Genomic DNA, 25144 nt, shown 5'->3' with positions numbered 1-25144 from the left:
TGAGTTCCTGGCAGGTAGGGATGACTTCCAAATAACCCCAACAATTTCCCAAACCTTTCAAGGGAAAATAGAAATTGCAGTGATCCTCCATAGTGCTCCACACCTTTGACCCCTGCATGACTATACTTTGCTCCTGTGCCCTGTCCCAGGGAGATTAGGAGGAGAGTGGAGACCTGACTATTTCTCCTGTGAAAAAACAAGGAGAGAACAGAGAAATCCCCAAACCCACCCACTGCTGATAATCCACAGAGTGTGAGGCTGCCTTGGGATGTCTTGAAGGAGCTGGAAAGGACACCAGCAAAATGAAAGCATCTGGACTCTGCAATCTTCCCATTCCCTCCTCATCAGGACTCAGTGTAGATAACTCAACGGCCCCAAACACATTGCCTGTGAGGGAGAAGGACGGCTAGGAAGACAGATTAGCTGTTTGGAGGCAAACACAGTGAGTGACTGACAGAGACCAGATAAAGAAGAAGGTCCATCTCACGGCAGGGCCAGGCTTTTGAAGTTTCCATTGACAAAGAATCCCATTTGCCTTGAGCGAGGGGATTAAACTGGGACTGGAGTATCGTTCTATGTAAAAGAGATCAATCGTCCCCTGTCACCACATGGATCTTTTCCCTTTGCCCGTCATGTCTGGGACTAAGAACATTAACTTCAAGAAGCCAGGGAGAGCAGGGAGGGAGAGGGTAAAATCAGGAAATCTTTCATTCCCTTCTCAGAGAGCTTGAAAGCTTCTCAGCCCAGGAGGATTCATTATTTCTAGGTGGCTTTTGCTGGGAGACAAGTCCTGTGTGGCATGGGAAGGCACAGTGCTGTCACCTTCACCTGAGCTTGGTATTAAAGGCCTCTTTGTAACCAGGTGGGATTGAGGAGGAGGGTGGTGGGGAGATGAAGGCTGCTCTTTTCCTTTGTGCCCACTGCATGTTTGCAATATGGGGTGTGAATAGCCCATCAGGATGTGAAGTCCCTCTGATATGGTCCCAGGCAGAGGGATGGGGGACAGACCCCCAGAGTGGGCGTGCAGTCCATGTCCAGGCACCCAGGCATCACTGGAGGTTTGGCAGGCACCTCCAGGGAAGACCTGTACCATGTCCCACTTCCCACTCCGGGAACTGGTGGAAGGAGACTGCTGCAATGTTTCCTCGCCAGTCCTTCTCAGGGTGCCAACAAAAAGGCCAGCAAGGGAGAAGGGGCTGCACCTCGCCATCCCTCAGGAGAATCCAATGGCAAAACGAACAGGGGCAAGCTGGTTTCACTCAGGGACATAGGAACTGGGATGGGTGCAGGCTGGTAGTTACTCCTTTGGTCACCAGTGGCTTTGACTCCACTTTAGGACTCATTTAGGACCTTTGCCTATAGCATCACTACCATTGCCACTTCTGTGCTGGCCTGAGGCTCTTCCTGGGGTGCAACTGGGACAGGGGATTTAATCTTCCCATGATCTGTGTCCTGGCTTGGCTCCCACCCCATCCCCACAGTTGCCCCAGCAAATGTCTCTCTGGGCAATAAAAGCCCAGATGTAAATGCATATTCCTCACTCACTGCTCCCCTGCCCCTGAAGAACTGTCACTCACTGCACTGGGTCAATTTTCATGGCAATATGTCACAGAAAATCCAATCACTCAACATGGGATGTGATGAATGCAGGATTATTGTATCAGGTTCTTCTATTATCAGAGCTGACTGAGGCAGTGATGGCCAAGCAAGGGCTGTGAGCTGGGGCACCAGCCAGCACCACTGCCTGGTGCCTGGGCTCCCTCTCTGCAAAGGCATCTCAAAGGCAGTGTTGAACACCACAGATCTCCAGCTTTCAGGATCCTCATCTGCCATTAGAGACCAAGCCTAATCGATGGTGATACACCAGTGTGGACAAGGCACTTGGACAAGCAGATTGTCACTCAGAAGGTCCCTTTCTGAAGGTCTGTCCAAGCCAGCCATGCCCCAGACCTCTGTGAGCCCAGAGCTTCCCTGCAGCTCTCCCCAGCATGGCCAGAGGTTGGGTCTCGGGCAGAGCAGGCAGCAGGAATGTCTCGCAGAGGCATATGGAGAGCACCATAGACTCTGCTTGGCTGCCCAGGAGTCTGTACGTAGCTGTCAGCAGCACGAGTTCCCCTTGAGTATCGTTCCTGGACTTCATGCTCTCCCCTTGCCTTGGCTGCCTCTTGCAAGGCAGGAGAGGAGTACACAGTGGGTTGAACCCATATTGGCGAGGTGTAAATCCAACTGTTCCCACTCTTCCTTGAGCAGCTGGTGGTAACTGGAGAGTCAGCATTCCCAGGTCCTCATTGCTACCTAAGAGAACTTCAGTACTGCCCATATTTCAGCGTATCAGCTGCAGACCGTTACTTGTCACCTAACAGGTAAACTTATATCCCCTGTGGAAGAGCTGGTACTGATCACTGAAGGGGAACAGACTAGGATCCATGAAGCATCCCAGCTCTTGTGGTGGGTTCAGCATTCAGTTTCCACTGCTGCTTCCTAATACATGGCTGCAAATTGTGTCCTGGCCATGCTCTGGCTCTTGCTGCAAACAAACACTGACGTGAGTGGCCACGAGCAAAATCCATCCCACGCATCCAGCAGATGCCTGCAGCTGGTTTGTTTAGGTGTGCACCAGCTCCACGGAGGGTGCTCGCAGGCAGGCAGCCAGCACACTTCTCCCAGACCTCCGGCAGAGCTGGAAACCAAGCCACAGTGCTAGAGCTCTTTGCTTCCCCCACCCACCCCTGTGATTTTACAGCTTCACTGAGCAGTTTGAGAGAGAATTACAACATCTAGTGGGAAATTTGACCACTAAAGCCCTCCAAGGAAAAAGAGCTTCGAAGCAAGCAAGATTTGGAGCCTTAAACCTTGACAGAATGTCTGTATTAAGCCCTTCCCAGCTGCCTCACTTGAGATGAAATTTCTAGCACAATCATTTAACTTCTCCATATCATGTCTGGTGGTAGGAACAGGGGACTGGTATCTGGGCCCTGGGGTTTTAACTCCTTCTCTTGTGTCACTGACAGACTGGGAGGTTGGAAAAGTCTTTTACTATATCTGTGCCCCCTCCCTCTGTAACTGTGATTTACAAGGAAAGATTAAAAAGCTTAATCTGGGTATTGCAGCAAAGCTATGGCCAAGCTGGGGACGTGAGAACAGCCCACAGATATGTGCAGGAGAGGAAATTATGCAGGATGAGTGTTAGCTGGCTGTGCTTCCTGCAGTTTGGGGTGATGAATACCAGAGTCACTCCAAAACCAAGTATCTGCCAGGTTTTATTCCATAAAACAAATTACCCCATGACCAAATAAAGCCCCTCACTCCCCTTGGGCCAAACAGCTGTACCCTCCCGTTAGACCAGGGGAAACCACTGCATTTGGCAGAAGGAGCAGAGAGGGGCAGACCTGGGCCAGACCTCTTTCCCCCTCCATCTCCAGAGTGCTGATGGGCAGTTCTGCTGGAAGGTGCCCCTTTTCCCACTATGTAGCTGGTGTCTCTTCCAGGAGGACGCAGAGCTTCATTACAGTCACAGGTGTCACTGTAACATGCAGAAATGAATTAGTAGCTCACACTTCTGTAAGCTTATTCTGTTTGTGAACCACTGGAAATTTTCAGCGAAGACCAGAAGCTGCTGATACCATTATTTCTGTTCACACCCTTCTCACATTTAAGCCTTTCATCCCCAGCTCCATCCTACCTTTATCTCTGCCAGCTAAAAGCCACTAGATAATTTTACCTCTAACTTTTCCGAGGAGCAAATGTGAACCCTCCAAAAGCTTCTAGGAAACTCAGCTCTAATAGTAGCATCTTTGTGTCGGGGATCCTCCAGCAATAACAAAAATGGCTAGCAGAGTTAAGGGGGAAAATCACAGCAAGGCCTGGTATCACTCATTGCTTTCGGGTTACAGTTCCCAAGTGATAACAGCTATTAGCAACACTTTGACGTCTTCCCTACCGTGGAGGGGAGGGCAGGAGACAGAAAACATGTCAAGCCATCACCTCCATGTTAAGTGATAAGTACCTATTTAGACGGCAGAGTTAAGGCTGAATGCATCAAGCAGGGAACACTTTGTGCCAAAAAAAAAAAAAAAGATAAAATTTTAAAAGATAGATAAAAAAAAAAGCAGGGTTAGGGTATTTGTTCTGCTGACAGCAGCTGTGATGGATTGTTTAAGAAAAATAGACTCCTTATGTTTTTCCAGGGCTCTCAGAAAGCAGGAGTCCAGCACTTTAATACTCTCAAATGACTGGCCTTGAGAGGCAGCAGAATGTCAGAGCCACCGGCTGGGCTGTCCCCACGCTGACACCTGCCCCGGCTGCCGGCGAGAGGCCGCTCTTCGGGCTGGGGGCGGCGTGTGCCGGCAATTTCCATCCATTTCCTCGGGCTGGCGGCTGCACCCTGACACCCGTCCCCTCCCCTCGAGCTGCCCCGGGCCCACGCCTGGCGCGCCTGCGGGTCAGGAGCCGGCGGCGAGTTAGCACGGGTGTCCTTGCCGACATTGCCTCAGCGCTGCCCACGGCTCCTCCACCCGAGGAGGGAGGAGCAGGTCTGGGGATCGATGGCCTGGGATCGCAGCAGCTGGCACGCAGGCTGCCTCATGCACGTTTGATTCATACCAAACCTGCCCCTGTATTTGTACACGTAAACCAGGTGTTGCTCCTGGTTTCGGTGAGCTGCTGAAACATTCCCAGCTCATCTCTGCAGGGTTGCAGGGTCCATGGAACGTGTCGGGAGCAACCGGCGTGAGCCTTGCAGCATGAGCAAGGCTTATGTGCCCTCGGGATCTGTGGACACAAGCGGGGAAAGCCATGCATCCAGACACGTCTCTTCTCCTTGGCACGGCACGGCTGGGCTCCAAGGGGCAGGAAGGAATCACGGAGCAGGGCCATGGCTGCCCAGCATGGCAGGAGGGGCAGGAGGAAGGAGGGAGTGCAGGGCTTGGACAAGATTGATGGCCTCGTTGCCATTAAGAAAAAAATTAGCCGGTGGCGGCTATCATATTAAAGGGTGAAGAAGCCGTGAATTATTTTCTTAAAGATCTTATCACTTACAATGATAATTTTACCTTCCAAAAGGCCACTTTTAATGAGGCAAGGCAGGCAAAAAGTCATGATTTAATGCCAGATTTTTTTTTCCAAACACATTTTACTGCTTTTTTGTCCATGTTTAAAAAGCGCCGGTGACCTTTTTTTATTTAGCTTGCCCCAGGTGTAATGCTCAGTCTGATCCTCTCAGGGTTTATAACCTCCACAGAGAGTGCCTTTACCCAATGGAGAGATGATTTAAAGGGGAGGGAGAAATATGAAGCTTCACCACCACTCACATACAGCCCTTGCTCCATCTTTGATGGTGGGAGTTGTGGAGGGGAGACCAGGGAGGGAGGAGAGTCCTCTCCCCCAAATATCCTCACTCAGACACACTCTGAAGGGCAGCTGGGATGTACTGGCAGCTAGGCGTGGATGAGCTGATTAGTGGCCTTTCCCCAAGGGAAAAGGGACATCTCAGCATCAAGGCTTGTTCCCACCTTGCTTAAGAACCTGGTCCCATGGTAGAGAGCATCTCCCCATCAGGAGTGTCTCACACAGAGCACTCAGTGCCATGTTTTTGGGCTGGGATGCCAGAATTTGGGTCTGCCATGCAGCATGGGCATGCAAAGCACATGTAAAGCTACCTTTTCCCTCCACAGCCATCTTCCCAGAGCCCAGTTGAGAGAGGAATGGGAATTGTATCACTGCCCTTTCTCTGCTTGCCAGGACCTGGGTGGAAATGAGCAGAGTGGGTGCAGGGAACAGCAAATCCTTGGCTTGGCATGCTGTGGTCAGGCATCCTCACTGCTTAGCCATTGGAAAACAGCTTCAACATGACAATCTGGAGTCAAAGAGGCCAAAATTGGGATGGTAGAGGCTGGCCTAATGCAGGATTGAAAGTCACCCTGATGGTGAGTGCCTTTTCTAATCCCTTAGCCTCTGAGCCTGCATCCCTGCCTGCCCCCATGGCTGCCCGAGAGGCAAAGTGTGGCACAGCGCAGAAAAATGAGAAAAACAAATGAAGTCAAGTTTCCTAAGAGTGAAGGGGAAGTGTGACTTGGCATCTCTAACTCTGTGTTTAACATGCCGGCAAGGTATTTAGAATTGAAGTGCTTGCACACAATTTAAAAATAGACAGTTTATTAATCTAAACTGCAAGTGTATGTAGAAGAGGCCTCGAGATTGACATCTTTGGGATTAGTTTAGCCCTTCGTTTTTCCAGAGGTCATTGCCATGGTGCTCAGGAGGTTTGTGGAATAAATGGGGCCGGCGTTCTTCCCGGGACCACACGCTAAAAACTAATACATAACGTTTAATTTACTGTCTCCATAGCTAGCCCAACCATTTTTCACATAATAATATTGGATTAGAGCTACCAGAAGCTGAGGGGGGAGCTGGAGGCAGGCAGGGTTTGTCTGTCTGTCGTCAAGGAATGGGGAGATGGGTATTTTTTCCCCTTTTCTAGAATACACTGGAAGACAAAACAGATTTAACCCTCCCAGCTCCAGGTTGCTTGGCTTATTAGAGCATTAACACTGCTGCAGTCAGAGCTGTTACTCTGAGTCACAACTGAATTCTTTGAACCTCATCCCTCTCTTTTATAGGACATGTGCAATCCTGCTTATTCAGAAATGGTCCTCATCCTCCATTTAGAAAATAAAGAAACTAAACAACAGCAGGAGCTTGGGGTCTGCACTCTGCAGAAATTCTGCAGAGGGCTTTTCCAGAAATAAATGAGCTGTTCACCAAAGCCCACTAGCAGCTGGGTTCAGCCAACACATGAAGCCAGAGAGCCTCTCTGCTCTGCCCGTCTGTGCCCTGGAAAGTGGAGGCTGAGCTCTTGAGGCAGCCCTTGATGGGTGCTCCCAGCCCCACAGGCTCCCACTGGCCCTCCCAGTGCCTGGCATCCCTGTTGGGCTGGGCTGAGGAGCAAGCCAGCCTCAAGATGTGGTCAGCACAGCCCTCAGGTGGCAGAAGCAGTTGTGTCCAAGGAGGTAACCAAGCACCCCAGCAGGCAACTCCTCTGTGACCCCTTTCAGGACATCACATCTCCCCGCAGCCGGTAGAGCTGTGCTTTACGGCAGAGATCTGCACTGCACACTGGGCCATGCCTCTTGCCCTCATGGCAGGGCTGGCAGCTCATACCCATGGGGCTGAACTTGGTATCCCAAGCTGCCCTCCTCCACTGCCACCCCAAGCCTCCTTCCCTCCATGCCCGTGCTGGCTGCACTGCCGTGCTGTTCTCGTGGAGAGCTGTCCAAGCCTGGGGGATTGCTTGCTGCTGACTGAACCGATTTGTATGCTGAGTCATTTTTCCACTTTCTCATATCTTTCCCAAAAAATGCACATTTTTTTCACGTTTCATTTCAGCCCAGAGGCAAATATTTCTGGAATACTTGCCTCTCTCCAAGGTATTATGCTTTTTAATAATGTTGTCACCACACTTGACCTGTCCAATTCAGATGATATCTACACTTCCCTTCACAAACACACACATCTCCAAACAGTCATTTATTGTCAAATCTTGCCAGCTGATTCTCAGAAACAAACATCTGCAGAGCTGCATTTCCAGTGTACATTTTTTCACAATGTAGTGGGCTATATTTAGCCTAGTTGAGCTAATTTATAATTTAAATTAGAATTTTAAATTGCATTTTTCCCTCAAAGTACTCTAATAATAAAGTTCCATTGCAACTCAGTGTACATTTCTTTGGATGCTGTCAAACTCCCATAGTAATTTTCCTGCTAGAGTTCACTGTGTGTAGAATTTAGACTTACCTACTATTGACTTGAAGTTTATCAGTGATCTCTTAGGTCTCAAATATCACTGAGCTTTTTAACCTTCTAAAAGGCCCCTTTTTTTTTTTTTCTGTGCTACTTATTAAAATAAATAGCATCATTACTGAAGGAAGAGGTAGTTGCACTGCAGAGGTGCTGAGAGCTTTAGTGCAGTTTACAAAGCTATTGAGAGATTTAGTGGCACTTAAAAAGGGCGGATGAGGACATGTAAGCACTGCTCCACCTCAGCATTCCTGTGCCTTATCATGAGAATTTCTGGTGTGGTCCTCACATATCATTTCCAGCAGGGTCTGATTCTGCCCCAGCCACCAGACCTGGAGTAAAAATGCCTGTCACATTGTTGCATGAATCATTTGTACTCTGCTAGACCCAGCAGCCTGGTCCCCTCGTGGGGCCAAGTCCCTTGGAAAGAGCAGAGCCAGTCCCATAGCTCAGTATTCCATCCCAGCACAGTCCTGCAGCTCAGCACATGCTCTCCATGGCTTTGAGGACAGCTTAGAGACAGGCAGAGCTTGACAACGCTCACATGAATTTCTCCTTTCTCTTGCAGTCAATTTTGTTGTCGGCCTCAATCAAGCGGGAAGGAGATTCTCCAACAGCATCACCCCACTCCTCAGATGACATCCATCACTCAGACAGATACCAGGTAAGCAGGTGGATGCTGTTGCTGGTCTCAGCCTTAGGCAGGGAGCCAGCTCACCCCAGTGCCCACAGCTCTCTCTGTGTGACAGCCTTGCTCTTGGCTATGCATCACTGCCCCAGTTCTCCTGCCAGCATCATGGGGACGTGAGCGCTTGGCCCCTCACAGGACTGCAAAGGTGGTCTTTTGTCTGCAAAGTCCTCCCAGCTCTGACTAGAACCACTGTGGTATTTAAAAATGTTTTTAAATCTTTTTAGAGGTTTCTGTTGCATTATATTCACCATTTTGGTCTTATTTCCATGGCTGTGTTTGTCATTACCCACTCTGTGCCATTGAGAAACTTTCAGAGGAGTGACGTTTTTTACTCATGACTCCCACCCAAGACAGAAGTTATTGGACCATCCACAGCCATGCCAGCCTGTTTTATAAAACACTCTCTGCCCAGAGGAGCAGCAGGTCTTGACTTGGGTGATGCAATGAGTAATGAGGGAGATGGAGCAAGAAATGAAGAAAAGGGCAGCAGCTCAGGTACAGCTTGGCTAGTTGTAAGTCTGTATTTTTGGGGCAGGCCGGCACACTCGACTCCAACTCAACACACATCCAAACTGTTTGGCTGCAAGCCTGTACTCAGCCACTGGCTTCAAGTAGGCTCTGAAAGGCAGCAGATAAATTAATGTTGGTCATCAGCACAGACCCAAGCGTGCATCCACCTGCTGTGTGGACAGGCTGGGTGGGCTGAGGCTGTACCAGCGTGGCAAACACCCATCACCCTCCATCCTGTGGTGGTCTGCAGCCATACCCTGTGCCCAGGGTCAGACAGGGACTCACATCTTCCTGCATCAGCCACTTTGCGCACACCAAGTCTGTGTTTGGACCCGCAGAGAGAGGCTGACGACCAGTGCTGAGGCTCTTAACAGAGCAGACCCAGCTGCAATTTGTTTCCTGGAAATGGGTCCAGTTAGTAGCAGATTCATACATTTGTTGCCCATTATTCCATCCTCTGTCTTATTTATTGGTTATATTATCAACTGTGGATCATATTCCCTTGTGGCTTTGAGTTATAACTTGGTGTCACATCATAGCTGCTTTACCGTCCCATGAACAATAAAACCTGGTGCAAAGTAAGAGAAGCAAAACCTTGCAGAAGATACAGAAATGCCTGTTTCAGGTAATCCTGCTCTCTTTCCTGCCTGTTTATTAAGACTAATAAATAAATTACGTTCATTTCAAAAGGGCATGGAAGAGACTTTTGCCATGGCCCCCTTCGTTGGAGAACCCCCTTCCTTCCCACTCCGCCAGACATCAGTCTCTGTGAAATTGGTGGCCCCTTGCAGCCCTCTGTCCCTGTACGTTTTTATTATGTCATACTCAAAGACAAATATTCTTAGCAGAAGCCCCTCTATGTGCTGAGTCCAGCTACTCTCTAATGTGCTTTAAGTTTGTGAGCATATTTTATGGAGGGTTGCAGCCCTTAATGCAAATGTGTAATGGGAGCTGTAAGTCTGCACTGCAGGGAGAAAACACCTCTGGGGCCTGATTTTCATTTACGTTTGTGCTGGCTGCGTTATGCTGTGCTGGCAGTGTAAAGGGACCTCAGAGTGGGTGCCAGGGGTGTGTAAGGCCTCACTGTATTCTTAATAAAGCCACAATATGAACAAGAATTCAGTCTGCCTGCCTTACCAAGGGACATGCCCAGGAAGCAGAGCAGAAGATTCTCACGGTGGTGATTTTAAGGTCTGCAAAATTTAGCTTTCCATATGCAGAGGTGTGCTGGAATTATGACTGTCCCTTGTGTTGTGATCTAATGATTATACAGTGTATTAGTAACATGCTAGAACGTGAGTTATTGGCGTTTGGGTTTTCAGAATTCCTGTGGCTCCGTTTTCTTAGTCTTTGTGCTTATATACCATGGGGATACTTAGGGAAGGAGATTTATGAATAGGAGTGCTACGGAAATAGGGGCTGGCACAGCACTTGGGCTACTTGCTGCTTGCTGCATTGCTCCCCATGATGAGAGGGAGCTCCAGCGAAGGCAGTGGGGTGGCTCCTGGATGTGGGGAGGAGGGGATCCTCTTGCCTCCCCTGTGCCAAGCCTGGTTGCTGGAGTTTGGTTACATGGACACTGATCAGACAGAGGTGGTGGCAGCCAATGGATTTGGTCAGTAGCGGCTGCTCCTCTTAAATACAGTATGTTCTGTCAGACGGAGCTTCGAGTAAAAACAATGCCATTTTAGTTATATTTAGATAAAACCCTGAATAAAACCCAGTGGAGAAATCAACAGCAAATTACAAGTGATACACCATACTGCAAATATGGCATTTCAGGCTTGAAGGGAGCCCACAGAATATTTGTGACTGAATAGCAAGTGTAGTGTGACTGAAAGCCTAATCCTTGTCCGGAGAAGGCTCACCTCCTTCCCCCGGAGCTCAGGTAAGCGTGCCTCCCGAAAAACAGCTCTATTCAGTGAAAGGGTAAAGCCAACAGTCAGCAGCTTTGATTTTGTAAGTAAGCACATGTATGAAAATCCAGCTGCAGGTTCAGCAGGCAGACAGAGCTGGGATGTAGGACAGTCAGGACTGTGCAAAGCTCACCAGCCAGCACCTGAACTGTCCAGCTGCCCATCATCATCTGGGGCAGTGAAACATATCAGGGGTTCTTTTGTTTTCCATCTGAAGAAGAAGCAACAGCCTGTCAGGTGCCAGAAAGGAGACCCAAAATTTAGGCTTGATTCCAGGAAACAAAGTCTGAGGAGTCTGCAGAGAGGGGAACAAATGGGATTTGTGCTTATAGGAGCCTCTGCTGCCCAATTTGTAGCCCTCAGCTCTGTCCCAGCCTCAGGCTGGTCTGCTGGGGCCATCCTCCACCACAGCTGCACGGCAGATATGGGAGAGAAATCCGTGAGACGGCTTTGACCTCCCAGGTTTGCTGAAACGTGGAAAGGAGAAGAGGGAGGAGAGACTGGAAAGTGCAGGCTCTGCCTGTAGCCAAGGTGTCCTCATGGCAGGAACCATTTCTGGGTAGGGCGGGCAGGTGTCAGAGCCCTGGAGCTGAGGTGGATGCCCAGCCTAGCCCCGGCAGCTGCAGACAGTGTCAGCGGCCAGGAAGGACAGGGCTCCACTTGCCCAGGGCTCCAACTCCACTGCCAGGGCAGGCCCTGGGGGCTCCATGGCAGGGGCCAGGGAAGGGCCCATTGGCCACCTGGTCTTATTGCCCCTGGACACTGATTGGCCAACAGCCCTTCGTCCCCCAGTCCCTGACGGGGCAGAGGAAGTTGGAGAGTGTCGCCCTGGTGCCTGATTGGCCACTGCCTTTGGGTTATTTTTGGGGCCAAGCCTCTGATTGGCCAGTGACGTGCGGCCTAAAGGGTGCTCAATCACTATTGGACAAGGAAAACTGCTTCCCCGTTGTTCCCAGGCTCTGATTGGCCAACTGCCCCTCGGCAGCAACGTGCCTTTGGGGTCGGATTGATCATGGCCCCTTGGGTTCCAGTGGGTCCTGACTGCTGATTGATCAGGCACCCCAGGGTCTCAGTACCCCCGATTTCTGATTGGTCAGGTAGACAGGGTTCCCAGTAGCCCCTGATTCCTGATTGGCCAGGTCGCCCGGGCTCCAGCCGTCCCGAGGCTCTGATTGGCCGGGCTCGCCGGGCGCTGCCGCCCCCTGTCGGTTGTCATGGGAACTGCCTAGTGAACTCTCACCCGCGCGCCGCGGGTCACATGACCGGGGCCAACATGGCGGCGGCCGCCGGGGGCTGATCGGCGGCGCCTGCCGGGCCGCGCCGCATCCACCCGCATCCCGGGCCCGCCGCCCGCTGCCCGCCCGCGGCGCCCGCGGCTATGCAGAGCGGCAAGAGGGGGCCCGGCGGCGGGGGCCGGGAAGAGGTGGGTGCTGCGGTGGGGGGGAGGCCCGCGGACGGTGCGTTGTCCCGGGGATGCGCGGGGAGTGGGGGGACCGGGCCGGGCCTTGTGTACGGGCGTGGGGCGAGATGTTTACATCCGCGTCCTGACGCTTCTTCCCTCTTGTTTCCCCTCTGCAGACCTTCCTGCGGGTGCGAGCGAACCGGCAGACCCGGCTGAACGGTGAGTGCGGCCCCCACCGCGCCTGCCCCTCCGAAGTTTCCAGAGTTGGGCCGAGTTGTGTGACACTCTCACGCCCCCCACACCGCAGGCCGGGAGCCGCCAGCAGCCTCGCCGGGGCCTCGACGTGCCGGGGGGGCACAGGGGGCATGGGGGTGAAGCCCTCCACGCTCATCCCCGGCTCCCCAGGGAAGCGGCTCCCACCTCCCGGATCCCCGCAGCCGGTATAAAACAGGCCCCGAAAGCCGTGTTTTCTGTGTGGGCCCTAGCTGCTGAGCTTTCACAGCTCTTATGGCTGAATCTTGCAGTAAACTTTTAAGAAGCCTGACCATCATCTGACGTCATGGTTTGTTTTGTTTGGGGTTTTTTCTCTCAAACCCACGGATGCTGGGATGGTACTTCTGTTCTTGTATGTCTGAGTGCTCCTAACAAGTAAACAACTGTTTTTAGTGGACAGTGGCCTGGTATTTAAAAAAACCAAATCAGAAGTCCTTTTATTTCAGAGAGAGCCCATTTCTGTGCTTTGAAATTGGAAAGAAAAGCTGAAAGGAAACTTTTTTTATTACAGCTGAAGAAGTTGGAACTTTTCTCAAAGTTCAGAGGTCAGGTGTATGTTACCACGTACATAGTAACAATGTTATGCTATCTGATTTTGTACTGCTTGTAGCTACCTTAGTATGTAACATTTAGTCAGAATTTGGTTATTCAGGCTATCAGGAGTCTCATTAATCTCGAGCTTCCGTATGTGATAGTTCACGATAGCACCTCTGATGTTGCGCTGATGGAGTTTATTTAGAAGATCTACTGGAAAAAAAAAGCAAAGGCTTTAGATTATGCTGATAGCAAAAGAGTTTGCTTGAATTTGAAGCTCTCCATGTTTAGTGTAGTCTTAAGCAAATAGAAGCTACTGACCCAGATCTTTGATGAGTTAGACATAGCTGAATTCAGAACTAGCCTTGGGAATTTTAAATATCAACATAGAGGGCCAAAAAACTGCGAGCTCTTGAAAGTCTGTTAAGTTGTAGAACAAAGAGATGAGTTACCTTGCACCAGTTACAGGTAACTGCTGGCAGGTGCTCGCTCTGCACTCCAAGACAAGTGCAGAGAGCTGCCAGTGCTGGCAGGCAGACACAGAGACTTCAGATGGCTCAGATACACTGAGGTGCTGCACTGTGGTGACTTGTTTTGTGTGACAGAGGTCTCTGGAGTCAAGGATGTCAAACTGTTCCTTTATCATAGCTGGATAGCTAGGGCTAAGTTCCCACTTACCACCTTTTTTCAGGCCAACAATGTGCAGTCACCTTATTCTAAATATTTTTTTTTAAGGTCTGAGCCAGACTTGTGAAATTCTTGGTGTTGTGGAGTCCTTCAGTATGAAAGGAAGCTCTTGATGAGAGCATGCTCTGCTGAACTGGCTCAGTGGTGTTTTATGCTTTTGTCTCTAACCTGAAGCAGGGCTGCAGCACAGTCTGTGATTTCCTCTTGGGAACTCCTCTTGGCCCCTCTTGTTGGATGTTTTTGTGAACCTGGGCTCATCTGAAGGGAGGCAGGTAGTTTTGTACAGCATTTGCATTGTTTTTGCTGGACATTTTACTCTTTTTGTATGTACCTTTTGGGGTGCAGCCATATTGCAAACGAAAGAACATATATACAGCCCTAATAATGCTGGGGTTTCCTGTCCGTTCTCTTCTTCACCCTGAGATGAAGAGGGTCCAAATGTTAGGGAGCTGGATGCAGAAATTCAGGTGAAGTGCTTTGGGTCCCAAAGAAGGCCAGATTAGATCAGAACTGGTTCCTTCTGACCTTTGCTTCTTGTGACTGATTACTGCTGTTCCCAGAATATATCTGTAGTGATGCCTGGTCCAGTCTGCACCCAGCCAAATGGTTGGGTGGGTTCTACTGCTCCTTTCTCTGCATGTGTCTTTACATTTGTACTTCTGAACTCTGCCTGCTTTCTTGTTTCTTCCTCCACATTTGTTTGCACTGAAATAACTGGGATATTTGTAAGCTTTGCCATATTATTGTTGAAGAGTTATTTGAGCAGTATTGCTTTAGGTGGAGAACGCTGGAGTGCTTTAGGGGAAAAAAAATCTGTTTGGCTATATCTCACATTTTAATGAGCTTGTAATTGATCGTGCAACTTTAGTTTCCTAATCTTGATTATTTTACATGAAGAGAAGTTGTGCAGGACTTGTCCAAAGACAGCTGGCTCTTTGTTTCATATTTTTATTGACACACTGCAGAAACTTAGGATATGGCAAATGCAGTCTGTCAAAGAAAAAATTCGTTTGTTTTTATTATGTTTTACATGTACTTTTCAATATTGTTGTAACCAGTTTATCTTGGTATTTCTGTCAAGCTTTTACCAGCTGAGTTCCAGAAGCACTTCCCATAAAAAGGGCCCATGGTGTTTGCTCTTCTCCCACATTGTCCTTGACCCAAATCTTGGCTGCCCAGGCTGTTTGTGACTCAGTCTTGTTTGGACCTTGCTGTTTTCCATCCTGTTGTGTTCATTTGGAAATGTGCAAAAGGAGCTAAGGGAAGACAGGGTAGAGAGGAAATCTCTTCTGTGGGCTGCTGTTGGCCTGGCCACAATGTGATTAAGTCCTAATAGTTACATGGTTCACATGTACCTGACTGGCCAGAATTTTACTTCTGTGAGTCAAACCTGTGGCTTAAATTGAGCTGTAAGTAAGACACATGCATTTTCAGGCTCTGGAGCAGGAGATTAATGTTCTGTCTGTTAGGCTCTTGGTTGAGTGTTTGTATCACAACTTCCCTGTCAGCCTCAGTGAGTCAATCCTGCACCTCTCACCTGTACTAAACTCACTTTTTCCAGAGGTTGTGTCCTTGTGAACCCAGGAGTATGAGGTGCTGATTCCTGGTGAACCTGTGTGACAAAGGAGGCATTTCTTTATTTGCCTTATTTCCACTGTTGCCAAACTGGAAACTTTAAGCCACCCTGTAAATTGATGCTTGTGGAGTTTAGCAGTGCAGCGCAGGTTAGGTAGTCATTCAAAATTAGAGGCACAAAGTTTGGGTTAGTGTATCAGAACATGGGTTAAGTAGGTGCCAACCCCAGAGAATAGCGTCAGATTGAAGGTTGCTGGAAATCATCTGTGTGGAACTTTGGCCATGCAAATCTGAGAACTGCACTGAGACCCTTTTGTGAATCTGGCCTTTAATGTTCTCTCTTGGGCAGATGAGCAGCAAATTGTACTTAAGGTCTGAAACAGATTTCTTCTTGACGATCTGTTTTCTTGTTTTTGCTTATTCTTGAGATGGCTTTTTGTGCTCTGCCACTGCTGCCTTTTGTTCCCTTGCATCAGATGCTCTGGATGAGTTGATGATTCACAAAAGCTTTTTGTGATAGGCCTAACAAAAGTAGGTATAAACACTCCTCAGGACTCCTCTCGAAGAGAGCAGGTGCTAGCTCTTGTGCTTGAATATCTTTGACTCAAATTTAGGGTTATTTCCAAAGCTGGCATTCTCAGGTGAGTTGTGAAATAGGTCCTTACAAAGCTCCTTTTGCACCTCCCTGAGAAGCTGATTCCAGTTTTGGTGGTGACCTTAAGCCTGTCTCTCCAAACAGACCGTGCAGTTTGTTCAACCACCACCACCATGTTCTGTGCTTTTGTAGCTGATGGGTGGGGGAGGAATAAAGCTGGATGATTTTCACTGGAAAGGAGACAAAAATGTTTCCACTTAATTTGATTGGCCTGCCATTGCAGGAGCTGATAATGATGTCTGCATAGGACTCAGGGGACCACTCAAACTGGTGGAGGGAATCATAAGAGATATTGCTAGTAACTTAATCATGTCCTTTGATGCTGCAGGAGAGGTTGGTGCAGTGTCCACTGCTAGATGCTGCATAAGAGCACTTCTGAGGTAATTAGTGCCCTGTCCTGAAGGTGAAGTTTTGCTTGGGGAAGGGAGTACAAGTGAAAACTAAAATCCATTAGCTTTTCTCCCAGGAAGTTCAGCTGAACTAGAGAGTAACACGATCTTTTGGCATTAATAAGGCTCAGCCTTGATGGGGAGAGCCTGTTGTTAGAAAAGATCCTTGGTCTCTTCTGCCAGTAAGGCAGCAGCGGTGGGTTGGCTCTTTCTCTCTGCAGCTGTGGGAAGGCAGGGACCAGTGTGCCCTCAGCAGCAGAGGCTTTGTCAAGTGCCGTTTGGCTCCTTCTCTAGTGCAAGCAGCCTCTCACCTCCCATAGCCCCATATTAGGGAACTACATACCAAGGAAGGGAAGAGCAATTCCCCTAGCCAGCACAGCTCCTAGGTTAAGTCAGAGACCATAACTCAGACTCTCAGCCCTTGCAGAGTGTCCCAATTCTTGCTCACCTCCATGTGCTACTTTCTCATTCATCTGCTGTGGGGACTTAAACTCCCTGGGTGCCTGATGGTTTCGTGTAATCTTGAAGGAGAATGTGCACTTGCAGCAGGAGCAGTGTGTAGGGTAATGTACATCCTTAAAAGTGAGGCCTCAGAGGTGCTGGAAGCCCTCTGATAGCCTAATAATAATTATTAATGCTAATAATAATTAGTGAACTCCTCACCTCTTGGCAGAAGGTTGGAATAATAACTATGGAGTTTTTGTTCAGTCAGAGGTAAGAATGGGTCAGGCTTGTGCAAAAACCTCCTTCCCTGAGTTCTGTCCTCTTTGTACATCCAGTCCTCAACTGGCTGCATTTTTATCTTCCTGAATTACGGGAGGGAATGACTTTTTCTTTTTTTTTTCCCTTCTCCCATGCTCTCTCGAAAGGAGAGAGGGGGAGAGGGATTAGTGAGCTAATTAGAAATGATCGCATCTATCAACACTAATTAGCAATCCTGTGGTCTCACTTGCGTGTTCTTTTGAGCTGCTCCCCTTCGGGACAGCACCACAATCAGCCCCTGCCTTTGGGGCCGCTCCGTCCCTGCCGCGCTGATTGGAAGTGATGGCCGGGCTGCGTGTGTCGGGCAGGGACAGCGCCGCTCGGATGTGCTTTCCAGGCTGCTCCTTTTCCATTCCTCCTGTCACCAGGGGCACCCTTGGCCTCCACGGGCACGACGCTGCCGCTGCTAATGACCACAGAATGAAAATGGCAGGGGGATTTGTTTTCAACACCTCTTTCCTCCAGTGCCTTTTTCACTTGTGGCACCGCAACTCAAAGGGCTGCTTCTCTGTGGAGCTAAACGAGCCAAGATTGGGGCTGGCTGCTGGGTCTGGTGTAGAGCTGCAGCAGAATGAGGTTCTCTTCCCAGCTCTGCACTAGCATTTCAACAGCAGATCAGGTGCTTGTTCTGGCAAAATAGTCCGAAGATTTTATTAGAAGACCCAAAATAAGTTGTCTTCCTTTTGTCACTGCTACAGTGTATGGACTGGGGGTTGGCAGTAAAAAACCCCTGAAAATACTATCAAATTCACTAGGCAGGCTGCTTTAACTGAATTGTGTGGCCATGGGGAGTCCTACCAGAATAATTAAACTGCTCCTTCCCTGCGTTTCCCTGTTAAAAACATGATGAGGTGAGAGAAATTTGTGACTGCAATCGGGATAGAGAAAAGGCTTTGTTTCTGTTTTTCTCTCCAGCTTGGTGTTTGCTGAGGAACGCTAAGTCAAGTCTGATTCCAGCCTCTTTCCCTATTTTGTGCTGGCTCTACAAGAGCTAGTGAGGCAAGGAAAGAGCATCTTAAACTTACATGAAAGAGCCATGCTGAAGGATAGAGGCATGCACTAAACCAGAACTTCAGAAATCTCTTGCACACTGAAGTACAAGCCAGAAAGAGCGTGGATTAACTCTGCGTAAGAGAGGGTTGTGGAGCTTCAGTAAATAAAACTTAGACAAACTATGAAAGTTGTGTGTGTTAACTTGAGAGTCTCTGTTGTTCAAAGTGCCAGATATCAAAAACATTCTTGTTTTGGTTTCTAGTTGCTTTCTCTTATTTTAGGAATGTCACATTTACAGAATCCTTTCCAGGATCTGAGGAATGGAGATTTATTTTTCAGGAAGTTTTTGCACTTACGTATTTCAATGAGGAAAAACAATGCCCAGGGAATAATTTGAACCTTTCTTAGTGCTGGAGCGTGAGAGAGCATAGGGGATGATAAATACTCCTAGTTCCAGATTGTGGGGAAATATATCTTAACCCAGAGAGTCCTGAGTCCAGGGAAGCCAGCAAGAAAGTCTTGAAGGGGGCCTTTCAGTCTGTGTTGATGTGTTCATCTGAAACTTTGTAATTCTCTTGATGTGTGTGCTCTAAACAGATGCTCTTTAGAAAACAATTGACAGAAACTTTTCCTGTGCACTGGTCCTTCTCGTCCTGGCGTTCCAGCAGCTTTCTCTGACTCGTTGGCTGCAGGGAGCTGTTGATCCCACAGTGTTCAGGCATGAAGGCTTTCAGAGCATGCTGCAGTGCTCACAATGTCAGTAACGATTTCTGGCTAACACAGCTTTTTGGTGGTGTCATCTCACATTATCACATGGGCTTTCCTTGGGCTTTTTGTTGTCTCTCATTCAGAATTTTGACCTTCCTTATTAATTAAACAGTGACTTTCCTGCAGCCAGTGATTGAGTTATTCAGTAATACCTGCCTAAAGCCATCATAATAAAAGACAGAAGTTCTTTTTAATGCAAATTATTTGGTTCCAGATGTTTTGATCACATTAAACGATGGCTCAAATTAACCAGCTATTGGATTAAGCAACAGGCTACCTTGGCTGCTTTTTCTAATCATTGTGATTCCTAACATGTTTGTTTCCCGGAGCATGCTCTCAGGAAGGCAATGTAGCCCCTAGTTTTCATGAAATAAAAACAATAGAGAGCCAGAAGCTATCTAGAATGGGTCCTGTTTCCTTTCCATAAATATTACCTGCTAGCAAGATGGTGCTCTGACTTGTTTGTGGTGTTCTGGGAAGAAATTTTTCAGGGTGTACAGGAGGCTCTGTGGTCCTAGAAGTGTTTGTTAAATACCTTGTCCAAGGCTATCAGGTGCTACATCATCCTTCTACACTCTAAGCAAGTTCTTGTAGAGGGAATAGACGTGTTTATGGAACGGCCTCAGACTTAGAAGACAAAATCCAAAACAGGGTTCAGTGGCTTGATCACTCAACTTTGAAAACAGTTTCAGATTTCCAAGGGAAAGATTTTAACTGTTTTAATAACTTACCATGGGATGTGCAGCAGATATTCCCCCTCCTAGTTGTTAAATTGTGAGTAGCTGCCTCTGTGGAATCGGAGTGCTCAGCTACAGGTTACAAATTTCCTCTGAAAAGTGCCAAGTAACAGTCTCTGTACTGTTTATAGAGGTCAGAATAGGAAGTTGCAATGGGATTTTCTGGTGTGAAAGCTTACCATTTCTGCCAAGGGTTTATTATTTGGAGCTGAGCAAATAAAGTCTGTATCACAAACTTGACATGTCTTCCTTTTTTGTTTGTTTTCTTTCCCTGATTTCTCCATGCAGCTCGGATTGGAAAAATGAAACGGAGGAAGCAAGACGAAGGGCAGGTATGTCCCCTCTGCAGCCGACCTCTGTCAGGATCCGAGGAGGAGATGAGTAGGCATGTGGAACAATGCCTTGCAAAGGTAGAGGCGCAGCAGGATCACCAGCTGCCATTCCCTTCTCCCTACTCCCAGCTTTGTCTGCAGTTGACCTAATGTGGGGCAAAAACTAACATTGCTGAGCTTGCAGGCAATGCTAACTGTCTCCCTAAGATCTGTAGTCAATTCTTTGTCTGGGAAGATGGATTCTTCTGGATTTTTCTGTTCTGTTGCATTAGTAACTTTTTACTTCATGCACCCTTCTGCTATTACTGAAGTCTAATTTGTAGATTTTTAAGGGTGGAGCTATTGAAGTTTGTGAACCTTTTGTAGGACTTCAAGCATCATATACAGCACAGGAAGAACAGTTCTTTCTGATTTGTGCCTTTCACAACATTAGAATTATTGTTTGGTTGGTTCTTTTGTAGCAGATTGAGATTTGTAAAGGTTGCATGACCACCTTACTCCAGGAAGTGCATTTAAGCAGAACCGTTCTCTTGCTGTTCATCCCAAAGACAGCAAGGAAGGAGAAACAAGCCCTGGGGGAGGGAGAGAGTTGTGTCATAGAGCTTTTTGTTCATGTTTCTCAGGAAAAACCTTCAGTAGAGGACTTGTTGCCTCAAGAGGTGCATAATATAAAGAGAGGTGTATTTTGATCAGTATGCCCCAAAAATAGGTTACTGGAGAGCACTTCTGCTAGGGGTCAAAGGAATCTGTGGTATCAGGTTCCTCTGTGATAGAGGAATTTTGCATGCAAGGCAGGGGAATGCATGTTGAAACGAACACCAGCATTGTTGTAGGGACCAGACCTTAAATTTCCATGAGTAAAAATTATGGAACTTGCAACTTGTTCTGATCTTAGGCTGTCTGTCAAGTTTTTTCAGTACCTATTTACTTCTAGTTTCGATCAGAAGGAGCAGGGGTGGGAATAGAGGCTGCTGTACGCTCTATACTTAGCTGTCCTGGGAGCAGTCCAGCTTTTCTTCCCCATCCCACCATGAGTTATGAACCCCAAAGAGCTGTTTCATGCATCTCAACACTCTGCCCCGCTTTACCCCCTGCAGAGAGAAGGTTCATGCATGACTGAGGATGACTCTGTGGACATCGAGAATGAGAACGGCAACCGCTTTGAAGAGTACGAGTGGTGCGGCCAGAAGAGGATACGGGCTACTACTCTCCTGGAGGGAGGATTTCGAGGTGCGCCGGTGTTTTGGGGGCACTTGTAAATCATTCTGCTGTGGAAGTTGATCATTACCTATCTTTAAAGGGAGGGACATGGGGATTTCCCTTCCACAAAAGGCAGAACCATCAGCTTTTGCCAGAATGTGAAGTGATTTCAGTTTTTTGTCCCTCTTGAATGATGAGAGTCAAAATTTGTGCCAATCTTGGAACAAAGCATGGGGTTATTTCTCAAGAAATGTGGCTAAAGAGGGAATGGGTAGATCATTTTGGGAAAAGAGCATTTTATATCTCACACATAGTAAGAAATACATGGAAATAAGCGAAAAGAGGGAAATAGAAATGAAACTGTAAAAATTCCCAGCCTGGAGTGACGAAAGCTGGTGTATCAGCCTCTGGTGATGTATTGGAGGTGACAGCTAAGTTGCTTTAGCACCTGCATAAAATATTAAAGGGCCAGTTGTGCATTTATCACTCCATCCCTTTTAAGGTTGATAAATGAGAATCCAGGAACCTGCTCCGCACCTCCAGCACTGCAAGCCCTTAGGGCTCTCAGACAAACACATTTTATTTTTCCTCCTTCTTTTGCTCCTTCCCCAGTGACGGGGAAATCAGTTACCAAGGAGAGAGTGAGTTATGGCAAAATTTGACCTCTCGTGAGCTTTATTGGTGAAAGTAATTTTAGCTAGAAACCTGGCCCCTTTCTTACATTCAGCCCTTTGGCCTCAAAGAGGAGGATTTACTAAACTGTTCGTTGGCATGAACCTCAGGCACTCACAAGAGTCTCGCAAGCAATCCATGTAGCGCATGCTTAATGAGAGGAGGAATGCTGGCTCCCTTCGTTCAATAAGGAGGATGGGATGTGATCTCTTCCTGTATCAGCTTGGATTTTAATTTAAAATATCTCGAGGGGAAAGGCTACTGCATAAGGGAGTTGGACTTAAAAGCCAGCCGTATGCTCAGCTAAAACCAGGCACTCCTGGTCTGCTCTTGCCTTCCTCTGAAATTAAATTGTAGTTGTGTTATAGCAGAGCAGATGATCAGGAGCACAGAGTTGAAGGAGCAGCTTCTTTGGGCTTTAAAGGATACCCAGTGAAGCTCACGCTGTTGAATCCTGTGTCAGTAGCCTAACTTTTTTTGTGACTGTATGGAGAGTTCTGTCTGCATGATTCCCGGTAGAGGCCTGATGAGACCATGCAGGATCTTAGACTATGTTTATATAGTATAGACGCTACAATCTATAGCAGGGAAGCATGGGATGTCTGTGTGCCTCTGTTGTTGTCACTACTAGTCCTGATTAGAAAAAGCTATTCAATTCATTTCTTCCCTTTTTGTGCATGAGTAGTTTCTTCCTTCACCCCCACCAAACACCTGTATTTGAGGAGAGCATGATCTTCTACTTCCTTTGGTGTGGACATGGTGCTGTCTTCACCTGGTTAATGTTCCCAGTTGTTTTTGAGTTAACTCACTGAAGTGTGATCTGAACCTTCCACATTGCCTTGGTTATATGGAGACCTTCTTTCAAATGAGGCTTCAGGTGGACAAAATGCGTGTAATTTATGTGGTTAGGCTGGGTAAATATAAAGTACTTGCTCTGTGTTGCATTTTCTTCAGTATTTTAAGGAATTCTGGATGTGTTAGTTGTTATTATGTAGATCACCTGCTTTCCTCCACCAGAAGTTAGACAGGTTCTAGCATCAGTCAGTGTTGTAACCTCTGCGAGATGGCTGCACACACATGAACAGATACTTGGACCATTCGTTCATATTTAGAGATGGCCTTGCTTCTGTCAGGAATTATGGGGTCTGTCTCTTCTTTCCTTTTTGGCACATTTGTGACACTTTAAAGAATTACATGGACAGATCCAGGAAAAGATGGGAAGTCCAGGAGAAAAGCAGAATACAACTACATGCAGTTCTAAAACCCTCCATCATCACTCTGCTGACAAGGCTTTTGGGTTAGACTCCTCTTTGTGGTGCTGGATGAAAGGTGTCTGTAGATCAGCTCACAAGCACAGGAATGTCCCTGTAGTATTTCTAGTGAGAAACATCCTCCCTGTGCAGCATTTTGTGACAGAACCACTGCTGAGGAAGAGACTCCTGATACCTGAGCAGCTGGCAGGTCTCTAGCACCTGGCCTTCCTCCTCTGGAGCACACCTCTGCTGGCAGCTGGATTCAACAGCTGCCATGCTTCTCTAAAGAAGTGTCCTCTTCCCTAAACAGTGGAATTCTTTCCTACCAACTTTCTACCTAGTATTTTGGGATAATCAGACATAATGTACAGGGTACCTACGTACTCTGTGCAAGAAGTTGTTGTAAAATTTGAAAAGCCAAAGCAAAGCTGGAGTGATCTCTCACAGCTGGCTGCTTGCATTTATTTTTAATTAAGTTACACTTTTTCATGCTCTCTTTTGTGGCTCTCCTGTTGGTCTCTGACTGCTGGCATTCATGCGTCTCCATCACTCAGGACTGCTATGTGCACTCTCAGGTAACCTTAAGGTGACTATCTTTCTTCTTTCTCTGCCAGTGTTGGCTCTTGCCAGACAGAATTCTTAATTTACAGCCCTGAAGCATAGCATAACGTTTGGTAGATGCTTTCTAATTTTTAAAACTGCTTTGTGTGGAGTTGGCAAGGCCCTCGTTAACCCCCGTCACCTGAGGCTTTGCATTTGGCTCTGTTCCCTTTGCTGAGAAGTAGCAGTGATGTGGAAATCAAAGGTCTTTTATAATGCCAGACAGCCTTTGCCAGGCTACAGGGATGTCACCAATGTCTAAAGAGATGACATGGGGAAATACATGAAACCGGAGGGGAAAAGAGATGGCCATGTGTCTCATTAATTTTTGGTTAATGGTGTGTTGCTTTGAGGAGATGTCACAGCTGGGTGAAGGGGGGGAGCAGGACACTGTGGCCAGTGTGTGTTGCACATAAGTCCATTGGGCAGCATTACAGCAGTGACTCGAACTTAACACTGATCCTGGCTTCTTTTTATCATTTTTGGTTAGCAGACAAGGTTCATACCACTCTCAACATGAGGAAAATTCTTGCCAATTATATGGAAAATCCTGACAGATTCCCAGCTGGAGTAAGGTTGAGAAACCTTGGGGTTTTTCTTCTTAAAAACAGAAACATCACGGAAATGAACAGCCCTGTTTGGATTTTCTGGAAGGTGGTCTAAAACCTAGGACCAATCATAGGCTGAAACTCTCACTTGTAAGGTTCCTAAGATGACACTCTTCTGCTTCCAAAGCACTTGCAGGGAAAACTTGCTCTTCTAACCTGAGGGGCTGTCTTAGAAGCTGGAAATTCTTTGTCTTCTCTGTTTGTGTTAGAGCTGCAAGCCCCCAGTCAGGTCTAGTGTAGCAGAGCCAAAGCGCACCTACTTGGCCGCCACAGCTTGGCATAGCTGAGGCAGCAGGTGGAAAGAACAGGCTATGGCAGCAAGTAGGAATATGGCATGACTGAGAAGTCCAGGGATCACTGTGTTGTCTCTGAAGCTGTTTGGTTTGGTGAAGGATTTCAGTCAGGAAATGTTTAGTACTTCTATCTGCCCTCCTGGCTTCTTAAAGCATCATTTTCTATCATTCAATTTGCTCTCCAAAACCAGAAGGATGCAGGGTGTAAATGAAGATTATTGGCAATTATATAGGGTTTGGTACCACTTTGTTTCAGCAGAGGTCCTGCTTGAAGTAGGGGTTTGTAGGAGAGCTTGTGGTTCTGTTTGGGGTTAGGTGCAGAAGAACACCAGCATGAAATACCAAGCTCCGTTTAGGTCAAGCTTGTACTTCAAAGTGTAAAACTGTACAGATAAAATAATCAAATATTCCCCTGCCTCAGCACAGTGTCACAAGACTACAATTTCTCTTGAAATACCTGAACATTCAGTAACTATCTCTCCACATGTCTCTGAATCATC

At 47.6% G+C, this 25144-nt stretch overlaps 1 protein-coding gene across 7 annotated transcripts in view; it reads left to right on the top strand.

Annotated features, from left to right (window-relative positions):
* RNF220 (ring finger protein 220) overlaps nucleotides 1-25144 on the top strand; it is a 220689-nt gene that overhangs the window by 151813 nt on the left and 43732 nt on the right. For 4 of the 7 annotated variants that reach the window (XM_039555907.1, XM_039555910.1, XM_039555908.1 and 1 more), the window contains 4 exons: nucleotides 8363-8458; nucleotides 12490-12532; nucleotides 19975-20096; nucleotides 21116-21248. In XM_039555907.1, the coding sequence (XP_039411841.1) occupies nucleotides 8363-8458; nucleotides 12490-12532; nucleotides 19975-20096; nucleotides 21116-21248 (394 nt within the window). Of the gene's footprint in view, nucleotides 1-8362; nucleotides 8459-12162; nucleotides 12335-12489; nucleotides 12533-19974; nucleotides 20097-21115; nucleotides 21249-25144 lie in introns of those variants that run through there. The other 3 variants (XM_039555911.1, XM_039555912.1, XM_039555913.1) reach the window with 2 other exon arrangements.

The sequence above is a fragment of the Corvus cornix genome, chromosome 8 (assembly GCF_000738735.6).
Source record: "Corvus cornix cornix isolate S_Up_H32 chromosome 8, ASM73873v5, whole genome shotgun sequence".
Taxonomy (NCBI): Eukaryota; Metazoa; Chordata; class Aves; order Passeriformes; family Corvidae; genus Corvus; species Corvus cornix.
This window is presented reverse-complemented; position numbering and strand designations above follow the sequence as displayed.